Source organism: Aotus nancymaae, unplaced genomic scaffold, assembly GCF_030222135.1.
Source record: "Aotus nancymaae isolate 86718 unplaced genomic scaffold, 86718_ANA_hifiasm-v0.15.2.pri h1tg000010l, whole genome shotgun sequence".
Classification (NCBI taxonomy): Eukaryota; Metazoa; Chordata; class Mammalia; order Primates; family Aotidae; genus Aotus; species Aotus nancymaae.
Genome location: NW_026988421.1, coordinates 61,046,635 through 61,069,541, shown reverse-complemented (window position 1 = coordinate 61,069,541; position 22,907 = coordinate 61,046,635). Strand labels below are relative to the sequence as shown.

The window sequence follows — 22,907 nt, the reverse complement described above, 5'->3', positions numbered from 1 at the left end:
CTAGAGAAAGGCAAAGTTCAAGGAAGGCAGGGTCAAGGTCTTGGCAGCCTCATTTTTGTCCTCACCAATTAGAAAGCTAAATACCCTGGTACTGAGAACTAAGACATAGTGCAGACAGATTTCTAGATGATTAATAAACCCAGGTAAAATGATATAAGGTTTCTCGTCTTGTTTGTTTGAGGCAGGGTATTGCTCTGTTGCTCAGACTAGAATGCAGTGGCGCCATCATAGCTGACTGCAGGCTCTGTTGCTCAGACTGGTCTCGAACTCCTGGGCTCAAGCGGACCTCCCACCTCAGCCTCCTAAAGTGCTGGGTTACAGGCCTGAGCTATTGCTCCCAGTCAAGGTTGCTGGCAGGATATCATTCTAGAATAAATTCCCTGGAGCCTGGTCTGGAGGTGGTACTTCATCACCAACTACAACCTTCTCTGCTTACAACTATACCCAAAGTAAGAGTCATGCTTTGGAGAGGAAATCCAATGGAAGTGCAAATTAGCAAAGACATCTCCAAAACGCCAAGTCAGAGTTTCATTCTGTTGCCCAGGTTGGAGTGCACTGGCACCATCATAGCTCACTGTAGCCTCAAACTCGAACTCCTGGACGCAAGCGATCCTCGTGCCTCAGCCTCCTAAGTAGCTGCAACCACAGGCATATGCCACCATGCCAGCCTAATTTTTAATTTTTTCGTAGAGACAGGATCTCGCTATGTTGCCCAAGCTTGTCTTGAACTCCTGGCCTCAAGGGATCCCCCTGCTTCAGCCTCCCAAAGTATTGGGATTATAGGCGTAAGCCACTGCATTCAGTCTATTTATGATTTTCAAAATCTCACCTATAACTTTTTAAGGCTATTGTTTATAATGTACACATTATTTATATATGTTTTTTAAAAAATGAGCTACAACTCACATACCAAAAGATTCACCCTTTAAAGTGTTTTAAAGTGTTTTCAGTGATTTATCTGTATATTCACAAGGTTGTGCAACCATCATCACTAATTCCAGAAAATTTTCATCACCCTATAAAGAGACCCATACCTATCAGCAGTCATTCCCATTCAATCCTTCCCCAGCCCCTGGCAACCACTAATCTACTTTCTGTATCTGTGAGTTTGCCTTCTGGCCATTTCACTTAAGTGGAATCATAAAGGTATATAATCTCAAAATAATTAAAATACATGTACTGAGGAATGCGAGATATGGCTTGGTTTCATGTCCCCACCCAAATCTCATTTTGAATTATAAACCTCATAATCCCTACATGTCAAGGGAGAGACCAGGTGGGAAGTAATTGGATCATGGGTGTGGTTTGCCCCATGCTGTTCTCATGATAGTGAGTGAGTTCTCACAAGATCTGATGGTTTTATAAAGGGCTCTACCCCCTTCACCCAGCACTTCTCCTTCCTACAGCCTTATGAAGAAGGTGCCTTGCTTCCCCTTTGCCTTTCACCATGATTGCAAGTTTCCTGATGCCTCCCTAGCCATGCTGAACTATGAGTCAATCAGACCTCTTTCCGTCAGTGGCTCACACCTGTAATCCCAGCACTTTGGGAGGCTGAAGCGGGCGGATCACAAGGTCAGGACTTCGAGAGTAGCCTGTACAATATGGTGAAATCCTATCTCTACTAAAAATATAACAATTAGCTGGGCGTGGTGGCGTATGCTTGTAATCCTAGCTACTCAGGAGGCTGAGGCAGGAAAATCACTTGAACCCGGAAGGTGGAGGTTGTAGTGAGCCGAGATTGTGCCACTGCACTCCAGCCTGGGTGAAAGAGCAAAAAACTCTGTCTCAAAAAAAAAAAAAACCTCTTTCCTTTTTAAATTATCCAGTCTCGGGCAGTTCTTTATAGCAGTGTAAAAACAGACTAATACAATGTGTCTGCAAAAATATTTTACTGATGGAGTGCATAACCAAATTGGTCTGGAGATCCCTGGCTGAAGGCGTAAAGCCTTCTAGGATTTGTCCCTGGCTTCTCTATGAGCTTCCTCTGCAGAGGCACTGATGGGTCCCCTAGTTCAAAGCAAAGCATGAGGCCAGGCGCCTCATGAGGTGGCTCACACCTGTAATAACAGCACTTTGGGAGGCCGAGGCCTCCCAACTCCTGACTTTGGGTCAGGAGTTCAAGACAAGCCTGACCAACATGGTGAAGCCCCATCTCTACTAAATACAAAAAATTAGCCAGGCGTGGTAGTGCATGCCTGTAATTCCAGCTACTTGGGAGGCTGAGGCAGGAGAATTGTTTGAACCCAGGAGATGGAGGTTGCAGTGAGCCAACATTGCAACCAGAGTGAAATTCCATCTCAAAAAAAACAAAGTAAAGCATTATCTAAAAATAAAATATATGCCTTGCAATAATTTGCTCATTTTTGAGACAGGGTCCTGCTCTGTCACCCAGGCTGTAGTGCAGTAGTGCAATCACACTAACTGCAGCCTCCACCTTCAGAACTCAAGTGATCCTCCCACCTCAGCCTCTGCAGCTGGGACTACAGGCTTGAACTACCACACATGGCTAATTTTTTAAATTTTTTGTAGAGACAAGGGTCTCACTATGTTGCCCAGGCTGGTCTTGAACCCCTGGGCTCAAGTGATTCTCCTCCTACCTTAGCTTCCCAAAGTGCTGGGATTACGGGTGTCAGCCACTGCACTCGGCCATAATTTATTATTTAACTTTGTTTCTATAAAAACATGTTCTTATAATGCTACATGGGCTTAACAAATTTCGTCGAATTCCACACGCATTTTTGCCTTCCTTTCTGATCCCCAGGCAACTTCCTAAGTCTAGTTCAAACACCGCTCTGAATTACCAAAGCACTTACAGAGAATGCATGTTACCTCTTTCCCATTGGTATTTATTTCTTAAAAGCTCCCTGGGTCTGTAACACAACAGAGAAGATTATGCTATCACCCCCTTTCTTCCCAGGCTTACAATGTTGTTACCCAGGAGACGGAGTAGGAGGAAGGGAAGGAAACCTTGGGACTGGCCCAGGGCATTCACTTTGAAGGTCATTCAAAGCAGAGTTGCTTTTTGTCTAGAGAGGATTTGGTCCAGAGGTCATGTGGAAATTGGTGGTTTCCACCAGCCCACCATGCAGGCCAGTTTATAGCTAGTGGTTCCATTCTCCGTGCACTCTCACCGGGGAAGCAACTGGCCCTCTCTCTGGTACTTGCACAGGTCTCTGTAGAACTGTACCCCTCTCTCTTTCCTCAAGATCTAGAGCATCTGTGTAAGCCAAGTATTGCCCTTCCCCTAAATCTGGCACAGGCATCACCATAACACAGCTTCAAATTCGATGCTTCGTTTATTGTGTCATTTACTTGAGTTTAGGGATCCTGATATCTCCATATTTTAGTAACAGAAAAATCCACATTCATTTGAATTTTGCTAATAGCTGGGTTCCTTTCTCTTTTTTGTTTGTTTTTTAAGGAATAGGATCTCATGGTTGAGCTCGGTGGCTCATGCCTGTAATCCCAGCACTTTGGGAGGCCAAGGCGGGCAGGTCACCTGAGGTCAGGAGTTTGAGAGCAGCATGGCTAACATGGTGAAACCCTGTCTCTACTAAAAATACTTAAAAAATTAGCTGGGCGTGGTGGTGGGTACCTGTAATCCCAGCTACTCAGAGGGCTGAGGCAGTAGAATCACTTGAATCCTGGAGGTAAAGGTTTCAGTGAGCAAAGACGGTGCCACTGCACTCCAGCCTGAGCGACAGAGCAAGATTCTGTCTCAAAGAAAGGGAAATAGGATCTTGCTATGTTGTGCAGGCTGGTCTCAAACTACTGGGCTCATGTGATCCTCCTCCCTCAGCTTCCCAAAGTCCTGAGATTACACGAATGAGAGACTGCATCTGGTTTAGCAGCCGGATTTCTTGTTCCTTTCCAGGTAATGCTTTTTTCTTTCTTTCTTTTTTTTTTTTTTTTTTTTGAGATAGAGTTTTGCTCTTGTTTGTTGCCCAGGCTGGAGTGCGATGACATGAACTCTGCTCACCACAACCTCCGCCTCCTGGGTTCAAGCGATTCACCTGCCTCAGCCTCCCGAGTAGCTGGGATTACAGGCATGCACCACCATGCCTGGCTAATTTTTTTATTTTTTATTTTTAGTATAGAGACAAGGTTTCTCCATGTTGGTCAGGCTGGTCTCAAGCTCCCGATCTCAGGTAATCCACCCACCTTGGCCTCCCAAAGTGTTGGGATTACAGGCATGTGCCACCACACAAGGCTAATTTTTTTGTGTATTTTTAGTAGAGATGGGGTTTCTCCATGTTGGCCAGGCTGGTCTCGAACTCCCAACCTCAGGTGATCCACCTGCCTTTGCCTCCCAAAGTGTTGAGATTACAGGCATGAGCCACCATGCCCAGTCCATGCCTTTCTTTAAAAAAAAAAAAACATGGTTTTAGCCTCACTTTCAGAGAGGATGTACCTACTATTCAATTGAGTTTCACTTTGCCCTTCAGCAACTCTCTTGGAAGTCATTATAATTAGCATTTATTGAATACTTCCTGGGGCACTGCTATAAATATAACACCTCATAGGCATTAGTTCACAACAACTCCTCATAAGTTCTATGTTCCCAGTTTTACACATGAGGAAACTGAGGCTTACAGCAGTCAAATAGCTTCCCAAGGTCATATGACTATAAGTTAGCCAAACTGAGATTTGAAGTCAGGCTCCTCCATCCTTTTTTATTTTTGTGGGGATTGGGGAAGGAGTCTTGCTCTTTCACCAGGCTGAAGTGCAGTAGCGCAATCTTGGCTCACTGCACCCTCCACCTCCCGGGTTCAAGCAATTCCCCTGCCTCAGCCTCCCGAGTAACTGGGACTACAGGCACCCCCCACCACACCTGGCTAGTTTTTGTATTTTTAGTAGAGATGGTGTTTCACCATGTTGGCCAGGATGGTCTTGATCTCCTGACCTCGTGGTTCACCCGCCTCGGCCTCCCAGGCCAGGCTCCTCCATTCTTAACCACTCTGGCATACTGTCCTTCGACCGCAGAGCATCACTTCCAAATCCTGAGGCTAGCAGAGGACAGATGGGTACTCAAGGAAGAGAGGCATTTTACAAGTTATCAAGCTGTGAGGAGTATCAGCACAGCATTTACCTTAAAAAAAAAAAAAAAAAAAAGTAGATGGCATTAGCTCAGTCACTTCAAACAAAAAGGCTCAACTATAGTGAGCTTTGGCCCAGTTATAAATTACTGTGTGTATCCCTAGGAAAGTGTTTGCCCCTCTCTGGGTCTCATCTGTAAAATAAGTGGGCTTAAACTCCAGGATCTACCATTTACGATCCCGAGAGCTGGATAGCTCTTTCTTTTCTTTTCTTTTCTTTTGAGATAGTCTCACTCTGTCACCCAGGCTGGGGAGCAGTACAGTGGCATGAACTTGGCTCACTGCAACTTCCTGTTGCAGCTTCCACCTTCTGGGTGCAAGTGATTCTCCCGCCTCAGTCTCCTGAGTAGCTGAGACTACAGGCGCCTGCCACCATGCCTGGCTAATTTTTGTATTTTTAGTAGAGACAGGGTTTCACCATGTTGGCCAAGCTGGTCTCGAACTCCTGACCTCAGGTAATCCACCTGCCTTGGCCTCCCAAAGTTCTGGGATTATAGGCATGAGCCACCATGCCCAGCCAGCTCTTTATTTTTAAATTTTTGTTATTTATTTATTTTATTATTATTTTTGAGATAGAGTCTCACTCAGTCACACAGGCTGGAGTGCAGTGGTGTGATCCCGGGATCACTGCAGCTTTGACCTCCTGCACCCAAGTGATCCTTCCCCCTCAGCCTCTGGAGTAGCTGGGACCACAGGCATGCACCACCACATCAGGCTAATTTTTTTTTTTTTTTTTTTTTTGTAGAGATGGGGGTCTCTTTATTTTGCTCAGGCTGGTCTTGAACTCCTGGCCTCAAGTGATCCTCCCACATTGGCCTCTCAAAGTGCGAGGATTATAGGCATGAGCCACCTCGCCCTGCCAAATTATCCCTCATTCATTTTATTTTACAGAGAAGGACAGGAAGCTGCTTAATGTGAATGCCAGAGAGAGTCTCGTGCAGGAGTGAGGCCGTCACAGCCCAAGCTACCCCCCACTTGCCTTGGGATGACTTGAGACACCTTTGCTTGCTCTTCACTTGGGCTCATTCTCATTTTTCCAAAAGGGCAACATACACTGTCCTTGCAACCCAACTGTGGATTCTTGGCACGAAGCAGGTGTGGGTGGGTGTTTGGGCTCTTTTCCTCCTCAGGAATGCTCTGGGGAACAGTTCTTTAGTCGGTTATTTGAAGCCCTGAGAACAGAAAGAGACAAAAGATGCATTTGTCATAAAATCAAGAGTCACAAAAGGTTTGCAAGGGGTAGAGCCTGCGCCAGTGTCCTGGGGAAGGAAAGCATCCTTGGATGTTACTGCAGGCCTGTGGTCAGGGGCTAGGGCACTTGGATGCCCTTGACATTCAGACAGCGCTTCATGGTTATGAAGTTCTTTGTCCCACTGGGACCTCAGAAACCTTGAGTGCGGGGACAGGAATGGTGACAATGGTGAGGAGGATGATGACATTGAAGATGGTGATGACAATGGTCACTCGTGTGCATTGAGCCAGGCATTGTGCTAAGGACTTCACGTGCACTGATTCCTGGAAGCGTCCCAACAATGTTAGGAGTAGAATCCATTTTCAGCAGGGAAGCTGAAGCTCAGAGGAGTTAATTCAGGCACTCATGGAAATGCAGCATTAGCAGAGCTGGGTGTTGTACTTAGATGTCTTCAGCCCTAAGCCTTAATTCTTTTTTTTTTTTTTTGCGATGGAGTCTCACTCTGTCACCCAGGCTGGAGTGCAGTGGCGTGACTGAACTCGGCTCACTGCAACCTCCACCTCATAGGTTCAAGGTTCAAACGATTCTCCTGCCTCAGCCTCCCAAGTAGCTGGGACTACAGGTGCTTGTCACCATGCCTGGCTAATTTTTTGTATTTTTAGTAGAGACGGGGTTTCACTGTATTAGCCAGGATGGTCTCTATCTCCTGAACTCATAATCTGCCCATCTCAGCCTCCCAAAGTGCTGGGATTACAGGCATGAGCCACCACGCCTGACCTAATTCTTTATTTTATGGGTGCTCTAGCTGAGGCTTAGAGCGGGTAAGTACCTCAGAGCTAAAAAAAAAAAACAACTTGGGTTTTAAAATGTGTGGAGAAATGAAATGCCCACTCTATGGCCAAAATAGAGCAGGCAAACCTCTGGTTGGCACCAGAGAGAGCTGGGCTAGACTTGGCAGCCAAAGTTCTAATGGATGTTCCAGGCCACATTTTTCCTTCCTCCTGCCTTCCCTTCCTTTATTCTTTGGGGACTGAATCTTCTGTTGTTTTATTCTCTTTTATTATGCTCAATCCTGGTGGTGACTCACTACCATTCCCCACCCAAACCCTTCCTTCTTTCCTACAATTCTCAAATCCTGTCTTCATGGAGCGTACAGTCTCTGGAGGAAAGAGATTAAGAAATCACACGGATCACAGTTGCAAATTGTGAATTATGAGAGCTGTCAAGAAGGAGAAGTATAGGAAGCCACAACATCTAATCCTGGGGTTCATGGATGGCTTCCTAGAGAAAGTGATGTTGGATCTGGGACACATTGGTCTAAGTCAGTTTTCTTTGAAGGTCCCTGAGGCAGGGATCAGGTAAGCCTTGATAAAAGAGGAGGATGAGGAAGAAAAAGAGGAGGAAGAGGATACTACACCCTGGTACTTGTTAATCTGACCCCTCTGCATTTGGGATTTTACTGAGAGTGGGCTGACTTGGTCTCCGTCCTCGAGGGTGGTGGTTCTCCAAGCGTGGTCCCTGCACCAGTAGCAACAGCATTAGGTGGGAACTTGTTAGAAATGCACATTCTTGGGCCCTTCCCAGACCCACTGAATGGAAATTTTTGGGGTGAAACCAAGAGTCTGTGTTTTAACAAGCCCTCCTCGTGATTCTGTGACATGCCAAAGTTTGAGAGCCAGGTTCTAGATGCCTACAGTCAAGTGGATTCACTCATTAAAAATATAGAAGGTCCCGGTTCTCTCTCACTCTCCCATGTTCTCCACATGGAAGAGGAAGTTATAAATGGTATTTTGAGAGGTCTGATGGGGCCTGCAGCTATAGAGAGAAATAGGACAGGTTGTTTGATAAGGTGGAGAGTAGGAGACAAAAATGCGAAGATTTTAGCAAGTCAGAGATTAGTTGCACAGAGGCTGAAACTTCAGGAGGTAAAAGCATATTATATTATTTGAAAACTGAAAAGAACCTAGCACATCATATTCCACTCCCACCCTCACTGTCTTAGTCCGTTCAGGCTGCTACAACAAATTACCATAGGCTAGGTAACTTACAAGCGATGGAAATGTAAAGGCTGGGAACTCCAAGATTAAGTCACCAGCAGATTTGGTGCCTTGGTGGGACTCATTTCGCAAAGACAGTGCCTTTTTTTTTTTTTTTTGACTGAGTCTTGCTCTGTCGCCCAGGCTGGAGTGCAGTGGTGCCATTTTGGCTCACTGCAACCTCTGCCTCCCCGGTTCAAGTAATTTTCCTGCCTCAGCCTTCTGAGTAGCTAGGATTACAGATGCATGCCACCACGCCTGGCTAATTTTTGTATTTTTAGTAGAGATGGGGTTTCATCGTATTGGTCAGACTGGTCTTGAACTCCTGACCTCATGATCCACCCGCCTCAGTCTCCCAGAGTGCTGGGATTACAGGCGTGAACCACTGCACCTGGCTGACAGTGCCTTCTTACTCTGTCCTCACTGGTAGAAGGGACAAACAAGCTCTCTAGTGTCTCTTTTAAAAGGGCATGAATCGAATTCATGAGGGCTCCACCCTCAGGATTTAATAATCTCCAAAGACCCCACCTTCTAATATTATCACATTGGAGATGAGGTTTCAATTATGAATTTGAGGGGCCATAAACATGCGTGCCATAGCACCCAACCAAGACAAGATCCAGATAGTTTCTACCTCATTCTTTAAAAAACCTTTTCCATCATTGGCTGGTTAAATCTGAGATCCAATCTACTTCCACCTGACTTCCTTCCATTGGCCTTAGCTCTCTAGATTCTTGCAGGTAAATCCTTTCATCCTTCCTCATGTCTTCCCAGGGATGAGAATATGGGTGGTTCTCAGTGAAGACACAATCACTGATCAACCAAAGTATAAAAGAAGCTCCTGGACTTATAAATGCTTTTATTAAAGCAAGAGTGAAGGTGAAAGAAACTTCAAGCACACGTGCCCTCTATCTGAGAAGCTGACATGACAGCGGCTTTGTAGATTGGGCCACATTCTGGAGAATGTTAAGTAAATTTTGCAAGGTCCTGATTTCTAACTCTGACCCAAGCCTCCAATGTCCTAGGTCACAGACACCTCTCACATGTGGTTTCCCTTATGTCCTGCATTTATGACTTGGCTGATTAGGAAGAAATTTTTGGACCACATATTTAAACTATCATTGCTTGCTATGGGTACTGGCTACTTCACAGGCCAAGATCGACTTAGTTTCTGGAGAAACATGTTTCTTGTGTCATTCTGAGGTTCCCCATCACACATTTAATCTACATATGTTCTTCCATACATTCATTTAACCATTCTGCACATCCTGCAAACCCAGTTTAGCCTCCTCAGTCTACCTGCAATTGGGCACTAATTTCTTCTCCAAATCAAGCACCAAAGTCAACCATGGATAAGTTCTATTTCAAAGAATATGCTAACAAAAGACCCAATTCAGAGAAAGCAAATGTGACAGAGTACAAAAGAGCAGCTCCAATTGGTGCGATTTCAGCTCACTGCAACCTCAGCCTCCCGGGTCCCGGTTAAAGCAATTCTCCTGCCTCAACCTCCTGAGTAGCTGGGATTACAGGCACGCACCACCATGGCCAGCTTTTGTATTTTTAGTAGAGACAGGGTTTCACCATATTGTCCAGGCTAGTCTTGAACTCCTAACCTTCTGATCCGCCCACCTCAGCTTCCCAAAGTGCTGGGATTATGGGCGTGAGCCACTGCGCCCAGCCTTCAATTCTCTTTTGAACCGTACTTGCATGTTGTCCCAATGCCCTTCACGACATGAGGAAGAGGGCACAGAGAGGATTAGCCCATTTTAGAAAGAGCCAGACCAAAGCCCAGGAAGAAATAGAACACAGAAACCTGCCTCTCAGCCTGGGCCTCTCACCACCAACCAGGGCCCCCTAGGCCTGTGAAGGCTCTTGGGGACACCATCATAAGGAGATGAATCAGCCCATGAGTGATAATATAGCAACAACCAAAACAAAACTTCAAAAAGCAACTTACTATGAAATGGGCCTCTGAGATTTCTTGCATAAAGATGATCTTTGAAGAGTCACACCACAATAAAAATCACCATTTCTCTACACTCTCGATGATGCCGGACAAAAATGTGACAACATGCTCTTCAGCTGGCTTCCCGCCAAACACCGGAGAACGAGCTCATGTGCCCACCGCCGTGTAATAACCCAAGCCAAATCTCTGTTTTATTTTTACCAATAAGGAAAATAAAAAGACTTCATCTTACCACAACAGTCCATTGAATTCAAGCCTTTTCACAAAAGCAGCAAAAGACTTCCTAATCTCTAGCAAAAAATGCCAGCTATGTGCTCCCACAGGGTTCCAGTCGCTGGAGGCCGCAGGGCACTGGGACTATCACAGTAACTTCCCAGCTGATCTACAATTCAATTCCCTTTTGTGCAAAACTCCAGATGCTGTCCAACAGTGGATCCAGGCTTCAATCCCGGGACGTTCCAGCCTTGTCGTCAGCCCCAGTGCATTCCCTGACCTGGCAAGCAGACTCAGAAATCAGGACTAGAATCTGGGACCCAGAGCCTGACCGCGTAGCTTTAGCTGCCTTTGAGAGGAGAGATGGATTTCCAATTTGATCCATAGTACTTTCCATGTACCAGCCACCGGAGGGAAAGAGGATGGGTGAGCGTGGAGTGTGTGGCTTTGTAGACTACAAAGCCCTCAAAAACTCCATAGACAAAATACAGATTAAACATACATGTACTCAAGCAAAGCCAGCCAGGCATAGTGTGAGCAGTGGGTGCTTTACAGAAATTGCTTCAGATATCAGAGGAAACGGCAGGGAGGTTCCAAGAAGATAGATTGGAATTGAAACATTGGCTGTCAGTTTCGCTTATTTATTTGGCTTTTTTTCCCCCCTTTTTTGTGGAGAACGGGGTCTCTCTATATTGCCCAGGCAGGTCTCAAACTCCTGGGCTCAAGCTATCCTTCCACCTCTGCCTCCCTAAGAGCTGGAACTACAGGTGTGAGCCACCTCACCTGGCCATAACCTGTCAGTTTCCCTAGGAAATGTCAGTCTCATTTCCTCTGCCCTCTCAGTCCTAACCCTACCATCAGATTTATTTTTGTGCTCAGCCGTGTCCCTTATCACTCCACAGTTCACTATAAAACAAACCATTTTTATCAGCACTCAGTTATCTGGTAAATAGTATTTTATTTAGGCTTATAAGGAGTTGTAAAACCCAAAAGAAGTAGAGTGGGAAAACCTTTTTGTAATATATAATAATAAATGAAAAAAGCTAGATAAAATTTCTAAAGTAGAATTCCATTTATTTATTCATTTACTTAGACATAGGGTCTTACTCTGTCACCCAGGTGATCCTCCTGTGTGGTGTGGTGATCCTCCTTACTCTGTCACCCAGGTGATATAAATATATATATATATATATCCTACATATATAGGATGGAAGTGAAGATATTTATATATATAACCTATTATATGTAATTATATATAATCATAGTCACTATAATTATTATTTAATTAAATGATTGATTTGATATTTGTTTAACAAATAATTTTAATCATTTAAAATTAATATCTTAAAATTTAAATATTAAAATTCTTTTCTTTTTTAAGACTGATTCTTACCTTGTTGCCCAGGCTGGAGTTCAATGGCACGATTTTAGCTCGCTGCAACCTCCACCTCCTGGGTTGGGGCAGTTCTCATGCCTCAGCCTCCTGAGTAACTGGGATTACAGGCGTGCACCACCACACCCGGCTAATGTTTGTATTTTTAGTAGAGACAGGGTTTCACCATGTTGACCAGGCTGGTCGCAAACTCACAACCTCAGATGATCCACCCGCCCTGGCCTCCCAAAGTGCTGGGATTATAGGCATGAACCACCGTGCCTGGCCAGATGTTAAAATTCTAATAAATTAAGCACTAAATATTAAAGCAAGAATTGTTAGACCTACAGAAATATTCTGACAAATCCACATTATAAGAAAAATTTAAATTTATTTTTCTCTGCCGTTAGATCAAGCAATCAAACAAAATCAACAAATTTATAAAAGATTTGAACAACACAATCAACAAGTTTAATCTAATAGATATATAGAATTATTTTTATTTTTATTTTTTTATTTTTGGTGCTCTACACGTTCAGAGAAACTTCTCTACTAACAAACTATAGAAATGATCCCTGAAAGTATAGTCTTAGATTTATCTAATACAGAATTTTGTTTTTTGAGACAAAGTTTTGTTCTTGTTGCCCAGGCTGGAGTGCAATGGCGCGACCTCAGCTCACTGCAACCTCTGCCTCCCAGGTTCAAGAGATTCTCCTGTCTCAGCCTTCCAAGTAGCTGGGATTACAGGTGGCCACCACCACACCTAGCTAATTTTTTGTATTTTCAGTAGAGATGGGATTTCACTATGTTGGTCAGGCTGGTTTTGAACTCCAGACCTCAGGCAATCCACCTGCTTCAGCCTCCCAAAGTGCTGGGATTATAGGCATGAGCCACCCCACCCAGCTAATACAGAATATATATATATACAGAATCTCGCTCTCTCACCCAGACTAGAGTGCAATGGCAGGATCTTGGCTCACTGCAACCTCCGCTTCCTGAGTTCAAGCAATTCTCCTGCCTCAGCCTCCTGAGTAGCTAGGATTACAGGCATGTGCCACTACTCCCAGCTAATTTTTTATTTTTAGTAGAGATGGAGTTTCACCATGTTGTCCAGACTGGTCTCGAACTCCTGACCTCATTATCCACCCATCTTGGCCTCCCAGAGTGCTAGGATTACAGGCACAAGCCACTGTACCAGGCATCAGGATATATTTTTAAGTGCACATAAAAAGCCCTCAAATTTTAAAGCAAACATATTTATAAAGCAAGTCTTAATAAATTTATAAATAATTAAGATAATTTAGACCAGGGGTTGACAAACTAGGAACTGCAGGACAAATCCAGCCTGTCACTTATTTTTGTAAATAAAGTTTTATTAGAAGCAAGCTATACCCATTCATTTACATGTTGTCTATGGCTCTTTTTTGTTACAACAGCACAGATTATATGGCCCACAGAGCCTGCAATTGTGACTGCCTGGCCCTTTATAGAAATAGTCAATCCCTGATATAGGCCATAGATTTCAACATACAATTAAGTTAAAATTAACAAAATGATTAAATTTAAAACAACATACTTGGAAATTATAAATGTACAAACTTAAACTTTTTTCTTTTTAAAAATTTTATTATTTTTTTAAATCTAATAGAGACGGGGTCTCACCATGTTGCCCAGGCTGGTCTCAAATTCCCAGCCTCAAGCTATCCTCTCGCCTTGGCCTCCCAAAGTGCTGGGATTACAAACGTGACCACCACACCCAGCCTTAAAAGTTTTTTTTTTTTTTTTAATAACTCATGACATCATAATGGGAATTTTAGATATTTAGAATTGGTGGTTAGAATATGGGGTGTAAGAGGGAAGCAGTAGACCATTGTGTCCACTATAGAACTAGAAAAAAAAATGGATCAACTAAAAAACATATATATATTTCTTTTTAGAGACACTGGAAGACTGGAAATCTAATTGAACTAAATTCCAGAGCAGAAAGCAGCCTTCCAAGGTGAGTGGAGATTCATGACTGCTTTCTTCTCTGAGGGCATTTGTTAGGTCTCACCATGGGCTGGGAGAGATTAGACTTGCCAGAATAGAGGCAAGCCTACTCAGAGAGAATGAGAAACCAGCCAGATTTGATGGTCATGTGAACTGTCTAGACAGAGTAGAATCTGGAGAAGCTTCAAATGCCTCACTGGTTTTCCCCACCTGCCAGTGCTCCCCATAGGATTTTTGCTAAGTTCTGGGCAGTAGAGAAGGCTAGGTTGGAAATTCAGATATAGATATCCTATGATATTGTTGTATTTGAGAAAGAGAAGGCTGCTAAAAAAAAAAAAAGGGCCTGTAATAAACACAAGACAGGCATTACTCTAAGATATTTGAAACTTTTTTTTTTAAGATGGAGTTTTGCTCTGTCACCCAGGCTGGAGTGCAGTGGTGCAATCCTGGCTCACTGCATGCTCTGCCTCCTGGTTTCAAGCAATTCTCCTGCCTCAGCCTCCCAAGTAGCTGGGACTGCAGGCATGTGCCATCATGCCTAGCTATGTTTTGTATTTTTAGTAGAGACAAGATTTCACCATGTTGGCCAGGCAGTTCTCAAATTCCTGACCCCAGGTGATCCACCTGTCTTGGCCTCCCAAAGTGCTGGGATTACAAATGTGAGCCACCATGCCTGGCCGAAACTTTTTTTTTATATAAAAATTTGAAAAATTAAAAAAATATAGATGAGGTCTCACTATGTTGGCCAGGCTGGTCTGGAATGCCTGAGCTTAAGTGATCCTCCTGCCTCAGCCTACCAAAGCACTAGGATGACAGGCATGAGCCATCATGCTCAGCTGATATTTGAAACTAAAAGTGAACTGATCCAGCTCAGTATCAGACTGGATCAAAGTGATCAGTCCATTACCTTAGCTGACTGAGAGAAGAAAGAGTGTTCTCTCTCTAGTGAAAAATAACATCTACATCAGACTCTATGGCTATTTATGCATAATATTAAAAAAAATACATAATATATTCTAGAAAAATGTGGGCTGTAAGCAAGAGAAAAAGTAAACAGAAACAGCCCTACAGGTAACCCACATGTTGGAATAATTAGACAAGGACTTTAAGACACTTTTGTAATTATGTTTGTTTGTTTTTTTTTTTAAGATGGGGTTTCACCATGTTGGTCAGGGTGGTCTTGAACTCCTGACTTCAGGTGATCTGCCCACCTTGGCCTCCAAAGTGCTTGGATTACAGGCATGAGCCACCACACCCGGCCGTGTGATTATGTTAAAGAAAAATAAAAGTTGGACAAAATGGATGAAAAGACAAAAAAGAATGCAAGTAGAGAAATTCTCTAAAAAAAGAACATGGATATTCTACAATTGAAAAATATAATGTTTTAAATTAAGAATTCATTGACTAGGCATAACAGCAGGTTAGCCACAGTAGAAAAATATATATCACTGAACTTGAAGACTAGTTATTAGAGATTATGCAAACTGGCAGGGTGCAGTGGCTCACACCTGTAATCTCAGCACTTTGGGAGGCCGATGCAGTGGGATCACCTGAGGTCAAGAGTTCAAGACCAGCCTGGCCAACATGGTGAAACCTCGTCTCTACTAAAAATACAAAAATTAGCCAGGTGTGATGGCACACGCCTGTACTCCTGGCTACTCAGGAGGCTGAGGCAGGAGAATTGCTTGAACCCAAGAAGCGGAGGTTGCAGTGAGCTGAGACAGTGCTATTGCACTCCAGCCTGGGTGACAGAGTGAGACTCCATCTCAATAATGATAATAATAAATAAAAATAAAAACAGAAAAGTTAGCTGGGGATGGTGGCGGGCACCTGTAACCCAGCTACTTAGGAGGCTGAGGCAGGAAAATTGCTTGAACCCATTAGGCAGAGTTTTCAGTGAGCTGAGATTGTGCTACTATACTACAGCCTGGTCAACAGAGCAAGACAAAGGAAGGAAGAAAGAAAGGAAAGAAATTATGCAAACTGAAGTACAGAGAAAACGTAGTAGCAAAAGAACAGAACTTGAAAGAGAGGTAAGACAGGAGGAAATGTTTGCATATTGGAATTTCAGAAGGAAAGAGGAGAAATGAGTCATAAGGTAAGAATTTTCAAAAAATAATGAAAGATATTAACACACGTTTCAAGATGCTCTTAGCAAACCCCAAAAGTATAAATTTCAATTAAACACACACACACACACACACACACACACATCCAAGCACATTATAGTTGAACAATTGTTGAAAACTGAATAGAAACAGAAACCCTTACAAACAGCCAGAAAGGAAAAAAAAAAAAACTCTTGCAGAAAAACAAAACAATAATAAGAATTATAACTGACTTCCCAAAAGAAATTATGGAAGTCAGAAGAAAATGAAATGAGATTCTTAAAATACTGGAGGAAAAAACTGCCAAACTAGAACTGTGTATTACATATTCTTAAAAAGAGAGGGGTAAAAAGACATTTTCAGACAAAAGTTCAGTGAATTTACTACCATCAGTGCTGAACTACAAGAAATGCTAAAATGGTTAAGATCTGCCATCTAAGATATTATCTCTAAACAAGTGTCAGCTCCATTAGAGATTAATAACTTGGGCACCAGAGACACCCCAAGGTAGAGGCTGGTATCCATAAGTTTCTGTGGGAAAAAATTACAAATTAATTTTGGATGGTCTCTAATTGAAATTCGGCATTTCCTTTCATTATGAATATGGTCAACAAACCCACTAGTGCTAGCAGCACCTGTGACTTTGTCTCCAGTGGAAACCACAAATACATTGGGCCAGGCACAGTGGCTCACGCCTATCATCCCAGCAGGAGAATCATTTGAACCCAGAAGGTGGAGGTTTCAGTGAGCTGAGATTGTGCCACTGCACTCCAGCCTGGGAGACAGAGCAAGACTCCGTCTCAAAAAAAAAAAAAAAAAAGAAATCACAGATATATTTATATCTATGCTGTTGTTGCAAATGTATCAAAGTAGCGTTTACCCTCATCAGGACTTCAAAATTGCCATTGTTATTAGGTTCCTGCTGGATCTTATTATATAATGCATTAATAAATATATGCATGTATTACCATAGTGCCACTTTCACATTTTAATAACTGTAATTCACACTATTGTTTTCCCTTGTAATCCTATGTATTTTATGCATTTAAAAACATTATTCTGAGAAAGGATACACAGGTTTCATATGATTGCCCAAGGGGTTCATGGTATGTGCACACACACACACACACACACACACACATACCTGTGCACAAAGGTTGAAAGTTCCTGATCTAAACGATGTAGGAAATGGTTAGGAACTATCCTCACCTTGATCCTGTTCACCATGTTGTATTACAGATATTTATATATCTTTCCTTACTAGCCTATGAATTCTTACAGGGCAGGAATGATGTCTTTTATTTCTTTGGGTCATCATTATAGAATATCTTCTGTGTATAACGATTGAGCCCCATTGGGTGAGGAAGAAGAATGGAGAGATTCAAAGGAGAGTGATAATTAATTCATGTGCTTATCTGAGCATTCATTCATTCATTCAGAGAACTGTTCAATAGCTACTCAATGCCAGCCAGTATGGTAGGTTCTGGGGACAATAGGAAGAATGAAACCCAAGTCTTTATTCTCATGGAGCACCCATTCTAGCTAATGGAAGAAAGATAAAAGATTTCTAATGAAAGACAAATGAGAATGAACTCACTTGTTCTGGAAAGGCAGCATCATGGGGAAACTTTAGTTCTTAAATCTGTATTCATCAACTCTTTCTGGGTAAAATGTTACTGGGAGAAAGTAACACTAAGGCTAGAAAATGAAGATAAAGATGCTCTTTTTTTTTTTTTTTTTTTTTGACAGAGGCTCGCTCTGTCACCCAGGCTGGAGTGTAGTGGCACAATCTTGGCTCACTGCAACCTCTACCTCCTGGGTTCAAGCAATTCTCCTGCCTCAGCCTCCCAAGTAGCTGGGATTACAGACGTTTGCCACCATGCCTGGCTAATTTTTTGTATTTTTAGTAGAGATGAGGTTTCACCATGTTGGCCAGGCTGGTCTCGAACTCCTGACCTCTAATGATCTACCCACCTTGGCTTTCCAAAGTGCAGGGATTACAGGCATGAGCCATCATGCCCAAAGATGCTCTTCTTCTTTGCTTTTTTTTTTTTTTTAAGACGGAGTTTCACTCTTGTTGCCCACGCTGGAGTGCAATAGCACGATCTCGACTCACCACAACCTCTGCCTCCCAGGTTCAAGTGATTCTCCTGCCTCAGCCTCCCAAGTAGCTGAGATTACAGGCATGCATTACCACCCACGGCTAATTTTGTATTTTTAGTAAAGACAAAGTTTCTCCATGTTGGTCAGGCTGGTCTCAAACTCCTGACCTCAAGTGATCTGCCTGCCTCGGCCTCCCAAAGTGCTGGGTTTATAGGCGTGAGCCACTGTGCCCAGCCAAAGATGCTTTTCTTAAAAGGCAAAGTCAGCTGGGTACAATGGCATGTGCCTGTAATCCCAGCTACTGAGGAGGTTAAGGTGGGGGGATTGCTTGAGCCCAAGAGTTTGAGACCAGACTGGGTAACATGGCAAGACCCTGTCTCAAAAAAAGAGAAAAATAAAGTCTTTGGAGTTCTCATGAGGACAATTTACCTTGCTGTATGGCTGCTGGTCTTACCTAGTAAACTTTGAGGATAAGTTAACCCTCCATTGCCCAAGATGTTTCAGGGGCTGGCCTGTTCAAAAAAAGCAAGATAGATGTCTGCCCTCTCAGAGTTCTGGTTCTTGTTCAAGGATTCTATGATGCTGTCAATTAGTCAGAATGTGCAAGGTTACCTAGATACCTTGGGGCTCCTTTTTTGCTGTAAGAGACCAGAGCTGGGAGAGAAGGGGCCGAGTGACCTCCCCTAACCTGCCAAACATGAACTGAGAGACCGGGTCATGGCAGAACTTAATGGCACAACAACCTGAATCTATGGATCAGATCATTTGTCCAGAAAGGACAGCAAGAAAGAGAAAGACCCCCTAGCAGAACCAGGGGAAAGAGGAACTGGAAGCTGAGGATGTCTTAACATGAAATGGGAGAACCGGGGAAAGAGAGTAAGGATAGCAAGGTTTTTAATTGATTAAGACAAAACCTGATAAGGTGAAACTTTTCTCCAAAGAGGCATAACTTCCAAATACAAAAAGGTACATTTAATAAATTCATACAACATTTCTCTAGGGAGATATAACCTTAAAATACAAAAAAAGATAATTTTGGTAAATCTAGGACCTGTTCACAGTAGTATCACCATACATATGTATTGAAAATATGGACCAGGCACGGTGGCTCACGACTGTAAATCTCAGCACTTTGGAAGGCCAAGGTAGGAGGATCACTTGAGGCCAGGAGTTTGAGACAAGTCAGGGAAACATAGTGAGACCCTTGCCTCTACAAAAAATTTAAAAGTTAGCTGGCATGGTGGCACACACCTGCAGTTCCAGCTACTCAGGAGGCTGAGATCGGAGAATCGCTTAAGCCTGGGAGGTCAAAGTTGCAGTGAGCTGGGATTGTGCCACCACGCTCCAACCTGGGTGACAGAGTGAGACCTTGTCTCAAAAAACCAACAAAAAAGAAAGAATAAAAAACTATATCTCAGGGAACCCTCAGCTCCCTCATTACCCCCAGCCCTAGCTGGCCTCTCTCTCTCGGTCTTTAGACTCAGCCTCCTTCACTCCATCTGGACATCCTGCTTCAGCAAATGTTGACACTTAGAGCTGGAATAAAAATATATATATATATATTTTTTGAGACAGAGTCTCGATTTGTTGCCCAAGCTAGAGTGCAGTGGCTTGATCTCGGCTCACTGCAACCTCCACCTGCCAGGCTCAAGAGATTCTCCTGCCTCAGCTTCCCAAGAAGCTGGGATCATAGGCATCTGCCACCATGCCCAGCTATTTTTTTTGTATTTTTAGTAGAGATGGGGTTTCACCATGCTGGCCAGGCTGGTCTCAAACTCCTGACCTCAAATTATCTGCCTGCCTCCAAAAGTGCTGAGATTACAGGCATGAGCCACCGCGCCCAGCTGAAGCCATAATCTTTTTTTTTATTTGAGACAGAGTCTCACTCTGTCACCCAGGCTGGTGTGCAGTGGCGCAATCTTGGCTCACTGCAACCTCCACCTCCTGGGTTCAAGCGATTCTCTTGCCTCAGCCTCCCAAGTAGCTGGGAATACAGGCATGCGCCACCATGTCCAGCTAATTCTTTGTATTTTTAGTAGAGACGGGGTTTCACCTTGTTGGTGAGGCTGGTCTCAAACTCCTGACCTCATGATCCACCTGCCTCGGCCTCCCAAAGTGCTGGGATTACAGGTGTGAGCCACCACGTCTGGCGCCATAATCTTTTGAAGAGACAGCAAGAGCACTCTGTGGAGTTGTCATAATTAAGTATATGATTAAGCATATAAATAAAAATAAAATCACTCTGGATTATTCTTTTTAAGTTTGTTTCCCATGACAGTAGTTGCCTCTTCCCTTTCTTCCTTCCTTCCTCTCTTTCTTTCTTTTCTTTCTCTTTCTTTCTCTTTCTCTCTCTTTTTTAAGAAACAGGATCTCGTTCTGTTGCCCAGGCTGAAGTGCAGTGGTGCAATCATAGCTCATTGTAATCTCGAACCGAGACTCAAGAGATTCCCGCCACCTCAACCTCCTGAGTAGCTGGGACAGCAGCTGTGCACCACCACATTCTACTAACTAAAAAAATTTTTTGTATGGGTGGGGGTCTTGTTATGTTGCCCAAGCTGTTCTTGAACTCCTGGCCTCAAGCAATCTTCCTGCCTTAGCCTCCCAAAGTGCTGGGATTATAGGTGTGAGCCACCATCCCTAGTTTATTCTTTTTCTGAAGATAATTTCTTGAAAAGTTCTATTTTTTCAACCAAGTAAGTATTTGATAGGAGTGGCAGAGTGCTAGGCTCACTAGAGCAGTACAAGAACGTGTCTGACAAAGAGTTTACAATCTATCTGGCCAGATGTGAAACTCACGCAGATAACTATGTGGCAAAACAGAAAGGCACAGGCAGTTCAGGTAAAGCAGGGAAGCGAGGACAGAGAGACGACATCCACTGGAGAAATGGTCAGGGACAGGCCAATTCCACATAGTTCTGCAGGGTAGAATGGAGACCAATGGGGCGTATGGGAGGATCCCAACTCAGAAGTCAGAAGGACTTCCAGTCAACTCCAGCTGTTCAAAAGCAAGAGCTGTAGGATCGTGTGGGAAATCTGGATAATCTAATGAAATCTGGATAATCTGTTAAGGATATTGTAGAAGATATTCCATATATTTCACCTTGTTGGTAGGAAGTTTGGACTCAAGAAAAATGTTCAAGCTCCCTCTGACTCTGAATCCCTTATTCCACCAACAAAGCATGGCTTTGCCAAGTGGGCCTCCCAGAAGAAATATCAGCATCTCATGCAGTATTTCTTGGAAAATCAAAAATTTTTTATTAATTTGCTGGATTTCATATACCTAATAATCCTTAAAACAACTATCATCAGCAGCAACACAAACCACATGCAAAATGAAAAACTGATGCCCCAGACAGCACCGCACCACATAGCACACACTTAATAGGAACAAAACCCTACAGGATGCTGACATAACTCGCTTTAAACATGCAAAGATTCCTGCAGGGCTCCCTGGTAATCAACCTCTCTGCATCCTGAGGCTGGATGCTTCAAAGTCTTTGTTCCCTCATCAGGTTTGAAGTCAACATGGCAAGTTAAGGACAAGTTAGATGAGATCCCCCTAGTTCATGACACGAGTTCCTCTTCCTCTCCAATGTTCATCCACAAGTAGAGGGCCTGATCACCCACAAGAGATGGCTTAAGCATCCCAGTGGGGAAACTCAGCCTGCCAGCCACATGGGGAGATTCTGTATGTTTCCAAGTGCAGCAGCCACAGCACTGAAAGCCATAGAGAACTCTCAGCTCAAGCCTCAACTGAAAAATGTGTTGAAAGGGGAGCTCTCAGGACAGAAACTTTGATTTCACAAGTTGGCCCATTTTGGCCCAAATATACCAAATAGAGATGTCATATAACGTCACTGCAAATCCAGTAACAAGATACTAAGAATACCCGAGAACCTGGGGTTCTCTTTCGGCCATCCAGAAGGTGAGGTCAGCCAGGACGGTGCCCACTGGTCTCTGTCCAACTGATCTGCCAGAGGAAAGGCTGGTCTGTATCCAAGACGCATCAGGCCCAGTCCCAGGGGTTCCTAGTTCTCCTTCCGTGCCTGCTGTATCCTCTTCGCCACAGCAGTGATCAGCGCTGCCCCCTTTCCACTGCCATCTTCCGACAGCATGAATGTCACATCACATTGAGGGGCTAGTTCCTTCACAGTTTCCTGCAATATTCTAGAAAAGCTATGAAAAAGAGAGAAAAACATCATCAGCCCTTCCATGTAGAATCAGCATATTTGTAAATGATCATAACCTAATTTCATTAGTCTTCCCTTCGGTTTGCTTTCCAAGGCTCTAAACAGCTTCTTTTTCTAATTGTTTTTTTTTTTTTTTGAGACATGGTCTCATTCTGTAGCCCCGGGATAGAGCACAGCTGTGCAATCACAACTCACTGCAGCCTAGAGTTTCCAGGCTCAAGCCCCCCAGCTCAGCCTCTCAAGTATCTGGGACTACAGGTATGCATCACCACGCCCAGCTAATTTTTGTAATTTTTGCTTATTTTGTATTTTATTTATTTATTTTTGTAGAGATGGAGTCTCTCTGTGTTGCCCGGCTGGTCTCGAACTCCTGAGCTCAAGTGATCCTCCTGTCTCTGCCATTACAGGCATAAGCCACTGCAACCAGTCAACTTACATTTCTTGAGTCCTGTGTGAAGCACTTTACATATGCTAACTCATTTCAACCTCACACATTTAGCCCTATGTGCTAGGGATTATTAGTGCCAGCCTTTTGTGGATGAGAAACCCGGGGTTTAGAGAGGCCAGCTAACATTCCCACATCATATTACTGGGTAGCAGAGACACCAGGACTCACGCCTTGTCTGTCAGATTGAATAGGTG

The 22,907-nt window shown here is 43.6% G+C and overlaps 1 protein-coding gene and 1 pseudogene across 3 annotated transcripts in view; both read right to left on the bottom strand.

The window, feature by feature from the left end:
* Positions 1-6,080: 6,080 nt before the first annotated feature.
* The window catches only part of HKDC1 (hexokinase domain containing 1), a 70,604-nt gene continuing 53,777 nt past the window's right edge, over positions 6,081-22,907 (bottom strand). The window contains exons 18-19 of one of the 3 annotated variants that reach the window (XR_010341801.1): positions 21,973-22,251; positions 6,081-6,268 (exon numbers count right to left, since the gene is read on the bottom strand). Coding sequence is in view for 2 of the 3 variants with exons in the window: in XM_064374218.1 (XP_064230288.1) it covers positions 22,104-22,251 (148 nt within the window). In the remaining variant the exon portion in view is untranslated. Of the gene's footprint in view, positions 6,269-18,313; positions 22,252-22,907 lie in introns of those variants that run through there. The other 2 variants (XM_064374218.1, XM_064374217.1) reach the window with 2 other exon arrangements.
* LOC135274124 (small nucleolar RNA U3) lies at positions 12,383-12,466 on the bottom strand (annotated as a pseudogene).